At 51.0% G+C, this 7,839-nt stretch overlaps 1 protein-coding gene across 1 annotated transcript in view; it reads left to right on the forward strand.

The window, feature by feature from the left end:
• Positions 1-2,465, forward strand: part of LOC128727229 (follicle-stimulating hormone receptor) — a 52,478-nt gene extending 50,013 nt beyond the window's left edge. The window contains exons 14-15 of the mRNA XM_053821116.1: positions 214-1,947; positions 2,164-2,465. Of these exons, the coding sequence (XP_053677091.1) occupies positions 214-1,947; positions 2,164-2,465 (2,036 nt within the window). The remainder of the gene's footprint in view (positions 1-213; positions 1,948-2,163) is intronic.
• Positions 2,466-7,839: the final 5,374 nt, after the last annotated feature.

Raw genomic sequence — 7,839 nt, forward strand, 5'->3', positions numbered from 1 at the left:
TTGTCGAAGGTTTATCACGATACTATGCTACATAACCGTTAGTATTAGCCTTTTGTGCTGGTCAGCTGCTCAGTAGTTTACATCTCAATCGCCACTCCGACCGAAATCAGAACTGTCAAATTTGACATAAATAATCCCCAACGTGGTTGCTTTGATTTAGGTCTTCGCTTCAAAACACCGATAGTAACCGTTTCCCTTATCAATTTATTTCAGATAATCTGAGCAAAAAGTTCGGCACACAGATCAACGACCTGCTGAATGCGTACGGTGCCGAGTACGGAAGCTATCCGGGTGGTCACGTGCCAACCTTCCCGGACGAGTACTTTGAGGACGAGCTGGGCATAACCCACGCATCCCCGACAGCCCAGCCGGGTGCGATCCAGTGTCTCCCAGAACCAGGACCGTTCCTGCCGTGCCAGGACCTGTTCGACTGGTGGACACTGCGTTGCGGTGTGTGGGTCGTGTTTCTGCTCGCAATGCTCGGCAACGGTACGGTCGTGTTCGTGCTGATCTTTTCCCGCTCGAAGATGGACGTGCCGCGGTTCCTGGTGTGCAACCTGGCCGCGGCCGACTTCTTCATGGGCATCTACCTCGGTTTCCTGGCCGTGGTGGACGCCTCGACGCTGGGCGAGTTCCGCATGTACGCGATCCCGTGGCAGATGAGCGCCGGCTGCAAGCTGTCCGGGTTTCTGGCCGTGCTCAGCTCGGAGCTATCGGTGTACACGCTCGCGGTGATCACCCTCGAGCGCAACTACGCCATCACGCACGCGATGCACCTGAACAAGCGGCTATCGTTGCGGCACGCCAGCTACATCATGACCGTCGGCTGGACGTTCGCCATCACGATGGCCGTCCTGCCGCTGCTCGGCGTGTCCGACTACCGCGTGTTCGCCGTGTGCCTGCCGTTCGAGATCCAGAAGGGCACCGGTAGCCTGGCGTACGTCGTATTTCTTATGTTCATCAACGGAGTGGCCTTCCTCATCCTGATGGGGTGCTATCTCAAGATGTACTGCGCAATACGCGGCTCGCAGGCCTGGAACTCGAACGACTCGCGCATCGCCAAACGCATGGCACTGCTCGTCTTCACCGACTTCATCTGCTGGTCACCGATCGCATTCTTCTCGCTGACCGCCGTCTTCGGGCTGCACCTGATCTCGCTCGAGCAAGCGAAGGTGTTCACCGTCTTCATCCTGCCGCTCAACTCCTGCTGCAACCCGTTCCTGTACGCCATCCTCACGAAGCAGTTCAAGAAGGACTGCGTGTTGATCTGCAAAGCGATCGAGGAGTCGCGCGTCACGCGGGGTATCGGTCGCTGTCGGCACAGTTCCAACTTCAGCAACCGGCATACGCCCGCCAACACCAACTCGCTGGTGGAGCGCTCTTCCAAGGAGCTGCCACCACTGCTGCCCGGTCAGACGTGCAACTGTTCCGCCAAGCTGATGGAGCAGGAATCCGCTCGGTTGCGGTTCCATCATCATCAGCAGCAGCAACCGCAGCATCACCTGCGTCAGGGTGTACTTGGGCGCACCTGGCGACGGTTGGTCTTGTGCAACTGGGGAACGGCAGGAGATCGACAACGACGCCGAGGTGGTCGGAATGGCGATCAGTACGCGTACCAGATCGCCGAGATCCAGCAGAAGCAACACAAACGGGCCGGTTCCGTTTCATCCAGCGAGAACTTCAGCTCATCGCGATCGGACTCGTGGCGGAATGCCCAGCATCACTGTGGCATTCCGTTGCGGTTGTTGGATCCGCGCCGCCGACACACGTCGTGGTTGATCACGCGCAAGACGTCACAGGATTCGAACTTGTCCAGCTCGCGGAACGACTCGTCCGGATCGACCGCCACGCAGAGCACTGGCACTTGGCGCATCTCGAGATCGAGTGGTAGCACCTCGGTGGTTCTACCGGGTGTGCGGGTAGATGGCGTCGGTCATCCTGTTTCCGGTGAGTAGCAAGTCTTTTGGACCAAGTAAGATCGAAAATTCCAACAACCCAAGGTAGTTCTTATGTTAGATGTAACACCAATTGCATACATTCAGGGGCCTAGCTTCGATAACCGAATAATCGAATGTCAATTTAAAGGGACATACGTCAATTTATCCTGTCTGTGCGCACAATTCTCGTTAATATATTAATGGTTTTCCCACGCTCTTTCCGTAGGCTCCGCTCGCCAATCCATCCCTGGTGGTAAACCACGACTCGTTCGTCAATCGGCCGTTCAGGAGGACACACAGGAGTTGTCCTGTTCACCGCCGCGCCTCGGCGTACGTTTCCTGCCCACGATCCCGTCCGCGGCCGACAGCAGCGTTCAGCTGGACGACGAAACAGCGGAAGCGGCCAGTCCGACCTCAAGCCAAAGCGGCATCCAGCCAGCCCCCGCCCCGTTCTATGCCATCCTGCACGGTAGCGGCCACCCTCAGGCAACCGTCTCTAGTCTTAAAGATAAAACCAAACCCCCGTGAGTGGAGGACCGGGCGCCGGACGACGCTTCCGCTTCGGAGCAAGCGGCAGAAGAGGACCCAGCGCCGCAACACGATCCGGCGGCGTAAGCGAAGCAAGTGGCGGCGAGACTCGGCGAAAGCCCTCTATACCTTTTAAGTATTAATTTTAATTCCTCAGCGGCATTAATGTGTAGTGAAACCGCATCTAGAACCATACGAAACTGCAACAATGCTGGGCCGTGTGTTTTGAGATCGAATGGGAGGACAAAAGGACCTTCCAGGATCGACCCACGAACGAACACGTACAACAGGCAGGCCAACGAACGAGACAGTTTTTCCTCCTCTTCTCATCCCTCCTCAATGTTGTGTATCCTCCTCGGTGTCCCGCTTCCCGTGGTGGAGGTGAATGTTTACGTGAATCAGTGTACGAGTGTGAATGTCACGAGTGTGCAGATGTAAATAGCGTAGCTGTTGCAAAACTAACTTACTCCCAACAAGGATTCCCAACATGGTTGGAGGAAGCACGAGAATACAAAAACAAACCCGAGATGATGCTTGCGAAGCCGAAGCGAGAATAAACTTCTCGGTTGAGATCGGCGAACAAAAAATAATAGAAGCGAGGAAGATGAAGATTACTGTGTGATATTATAAAGATTTTATACAAAACCAACTAGCAGATGTATTATGTTAGCAACCGCCGGTTGTCGGCTGTAGCGGCACGAAGGGCTGAGCGATATCGCAAATAGGACTGTTAGAAAGGCAAATTTTACAGGACAAACTAGATTCAGATCGACTGCGCTGGGTTGCGGTTGTTGTCGGTAAGGAAAAACTAGGTTACGAAAGGAATAGCACAAGTAAACGAGTCGTTTTACTTAACCAGCCGGATGATGGGATAAAATGTACAGAAACTTCGGCCTAAATAGTAAAGATGCAAACCGCCATAGTAATATCCCTTTTTGTGCTCCCACATTGTGTGCGTGAACTTGTACACAAGCTTAGTGAGAGAATTGTGTACAAGATGACTCTAGTACCACTATCAACCACTAGTGGCGCTAGTGATTCGAAGTTTTTCCAAAACCGCTTGTCCATAACGGTTGATCGACATTTTCCACTAGATTGCCGTAAAAAAAAACGCATCACATCTGTTTGCGATCGTATTTATTGATTCGTTCCGATATTGTGGCCAGCTTTCCATCGGGTGTGAAACATTAACCGTAGCGTAAGGAAGTTCGCGGCGAGTGGCCGGCAGCCGTCCAGAGACAATAAGTAGCGTGGGAAAAAAGAAACAAAAAGCGCATAACTCACATGACCGAACAAATCTCATCTATTTTTATCCCCGGTACGAATGCATGTATAAAAGGAAACATAACCACTGTTCATAAACGACCGTTCGTTTGCCATCCGAATGGCAGAAAATAAAGGCACACGCAACGATGAAACGTATAACGCTAAACCAATTGTATAAAACAACATATATAAAATGTATGAAAAAAAAAGAATTAACAAAGTCAAATATTCATGAACCCAGAGCAAACAGATACCACTTGAAAATGAAATCAAACAAAACTGCCAAAAAAATGGAACGTAGCAAAAAGGCCTGCATATATCTCGCAAGAGCCCAAACGGCTCGAGAAATGCATCAAACATTTCCCACGCACGAACAACACTGCCATTTATTTTGCCATCGATGGTTAAGGCGATCGACTACGCGAATGAATATGCATAAAATCCTTCGCGTACAGGTTACAGTATTAATAGCGCCCCATTTCACGTGGGTAGGGCCAGAAGGGGCTCGAAGTTTGATTTAGTCCACCCGAGAACCCCGATGTTCCCGCCAGGCCATACACATACAAAACGACAAGCGATATTATTTAGATGTAATGTGGGAAAACGAAAAAAATGGAAACCGGATCCGCTCGTGGGGCATTATTTTACAATACAGTGCGCACAATAGATGAGGGATGAAATTCGGCTCGATTTACACACAAACCGGAGCCCTGAGATTCACCCCCCGGATGCTGTTTGCACAAAGGGAAACAAACACACACACAGAAACACACTCTTAAAGGTATATATTTATTGTACAGTTAAGGCGGTGCCGGTTTTAGCCGCTTCCTGCGAGATGCCAGGGAAGCGAAGCTGAAGGTATAAACAAAAACTCCAAAGTGTAACGGCAGCGCGCGGGCGAAGGCAAACCATGACTTATAACTGATAATGTATTCGACTGCATACGCTCACCCGGAAGGTGCAAAATAAAGTGAATATTTAAATCGTACGCTTGCGTTGTCTTGCCTGTGGGCGCTATAATTTCGCTTCCCGGAAAAGGATTGACAGCTGTGGCTCGAAACTTCCCAAAACTTCAGTAAACAATGCTTCCACAGGCTCCTTGGATCGGTGCTTGTTTTAGTCCCTCCAAACCTGCCTACTTAGCTCTCCGTTAAGCAGCTTCCACGCATTTAAGCAGCCTATTTACCGCCGCCGACGGAAACAACCCACACTTTCGACGTAACCGTCCACGAATGGTTCCGCTGCTCCGGGAAAAGATTGGGTCGCCGTGTGTTTTTCTTTCGCTCGCTCGAAATACCGTCTTCGGTTCCGTGAATTTTGGATTCTTTTTTTTGCCTTGCTCTCTTTACCGTTCGGTGGTCGGGCAATTTAATGCCACCCGAGCCCGCAGCCTGTCTTGGCAATTTCCGGCTCACGAGTTTTCCCCGGGCTCCGTTACGGCCCGGAAGGGTGGCTGGCCTTTTTCTTTCGTCCTTTTTTTGGTGGTTCTTCTTTCGTTCGTGCTAGCCATTTTGTAGCGCAGCTAATTGGCGCCACTCATTATCGAATTAAAAGGCCGGAAATTTCCTTTCCCCCCACCCATCGCGGGTGGTTTGACACAAGTGTTTTGATCTATTGCTCGATCGGACAAGGAAAATTTTCTGCGACAAGGCTTTTCACTGCGACAGCACGTCCTATTGTGCATTGCGTAGAGGGTGGAATGAGAGCGATTGGGGAAATCCCAGCCCATCTGATGCTTGCTTTTCCTCTGGAGTGCCGTTCGCAGAACTCAAGCCGAAATACTAAACTCATAATCAAGGCCGTCCATCTCGTCGGGAACCGGGAAAACCGAGCGCCAATCCATCGAAGCTCATTATCACTTCGCACGCAATTATTTGTCCACCCTCCCCTGTCTGAAATGAAGCACCTCGTAAAAACGCGCGTCCATCTTGTGCCGGCTCGGCTGCCAGGACTCGATCTTCATAAACAAACAGGTTTTACGATCCGACTCGGCCCCCCCACGGACGTGAACGAGCTGGCGCGCTGCGTTGCTTCCGATTCCCGGTTCCGGTCGTCATCAGGACGGTCAGATTTGTGCCAGCTCGCCTGTTCCATCGCGTTTCTGCCTTCACAACGGTGCTGGAAATTCGTCCGTCGTAATATGAGCGAGGTGTCACAGCGAGAAGCAACACCTTTTTGGGGCCGCATCCATTTTCTTTCGGGGTTTTGTTGCCGCGAGTCTTTCGACCGAGTCCGGCTGAGGGATCCTGGGAAAAGATCCCAGGGGAATGCATATCGTAAGCTGCTGGTGTTTTCTTTTTTCGCAGCTCATCGCTGACGACAGCGTGGATGGCGTTAAATAGAGCTTTTGAGCTTGAGCAGAAAGTAAATGCCGGATTAGGCGCGAGATTGCTTACGAAGGAAACGCGAGCCATGTCTGGTTTTAAATTTGTCCTAGCTGGACGCATTTGTTTTATTTGACGTCAAAATGTGAAAGAACATTTGTACATGAAAAATCATCACAATGCGGCCTGGACGTCCCTAAATAAATTATAATAACATGAAAAATCATCCGTCAAATTGTGCTTCTAAACGTCAAACGAAGGCATCCAAGTAGCCTGGTTGAAAAATCAACATACTTTTTTTTTGAAAAACTCATTAACAAAACTAAAGTTTAATTAGTTTCAAAATCGATAACAAAGTTATTTAAGAAGCAGGCAATTTTGAAACAGTTCTTTGTCAATCGCATAAAGAGCTACCATCGTGAAGTACAGTACCACCAAGCCCAGCTGTAATGAACCTGTTCTTCCATCTTTTAATAACCCATTTACCATAACCTCACTTACTCAGTTATTCCGGTGGGTTAAAAACCCATCCATTCCACACAAAAACACCTCCACAGCGTACAAATCCCAAACACCGGTCCATCATTTGTTTGCTCAGCCGTCATTTCCTTCTTCAAAAAGCAACCCCCGTGGTGGTGATTTCCGGGCACACTCGCACATAAACCATTGAGATCGTGCTTTTTGGCGCGTAATCAAATCAGAATGCACAAACTTCAACCGGAGCGCGCGGCGTCGGTCAGCGTGCTGCAGATCCCCGGGCCGCTCCGGGTTCGAGCCATTATTTTAATGATTAAATTCGGTTACAAAACCCAATTACGCCCGCCCGGCATCTCTAAATACCTTTACGGCGTCCTGCAAATCCGACACGGCCGATCTGGCCGTTCCCCGGAAAATGTGTGGACGTTTTATGTGGCGCAAAGGACATCTCACCTGGTGTTGGTTGGCTGGCTGGCTGGCTGGCGGGACGGAACAGGCCTAAAGGAGCTTTGGCATGCCGACATTCGTTCGTTCACCGCACTCTATTAACAATTTCGTTCGTCCTTGGGTGTTTCCACCCTTCACCCACAAGGGGAAGGCCACGAGATAGCCCCGTACGGTGACAGCCACCAACCATCATCATCATCATCAGCCTCATCATCACGGAGAAGCGGGACGTCATCGCATCAATGATTAATTTAAAACGGCTCCGAGGTGTTTTCTTTCCATCGCGTGCCGGTGTAAGAGCGGGAATCGCCCGAGCCCGGTGCTACATTCTCGAGATCCACTTCAGCTCACTCGCACATGTCAACATGGGCAAACAAAAAAAAACAGCACACTCACACACACACACACACACGCGCGGCCCCTTTTGCCCACCCACTAGGCTGTGGGTCGTGTATCACTCGATTTTCACCCCAGACACCACCGGGAAGACCGGGACTGAAGAAGAGCACCCTGACGTCGTCGTTTTGCAAGATCAAATGGATGAAAGGACCAAGAGGGGTGGTTCAAGCTCTCCCCCCCCCCTCCCGCCATTCCCAGCGCCTTTTCACCCCCTCAAAGTGTCCCCTCGGATGTCACAACGAAGTGTTGTACACGAGATGTTGAATGCAGCACTCGCTGGAGGCGCGATATGAGTGTCCTTCTCGGGGACAACATCCTGGTGGGGCAAGGACGACCACGAATGTGTGTGTGTGTGTGAGAGAGTGAGCACACTCCTGGGGTCGGTTTTCCCCATCACCTTGGCACAGAAAGCAAGCGACACGCCGTCGTATGTCCGCTCCCAAACACCAAAGTGGGATGGT

This window comes from Anopheles nili, chromosome 3 (assembly GCF_943737925.1).
Source record: "Anopheles nili chromosome 3, idAnoNiliSN_F5_01, whole genome shotgun sequence".
In the NCBI taxonomy this organism is placed as follows: Eukaryota; Metazoa; Arthropoda; class Insecta; order Diptera; family Culicidae; genus Anopheles; species Anopheles nili.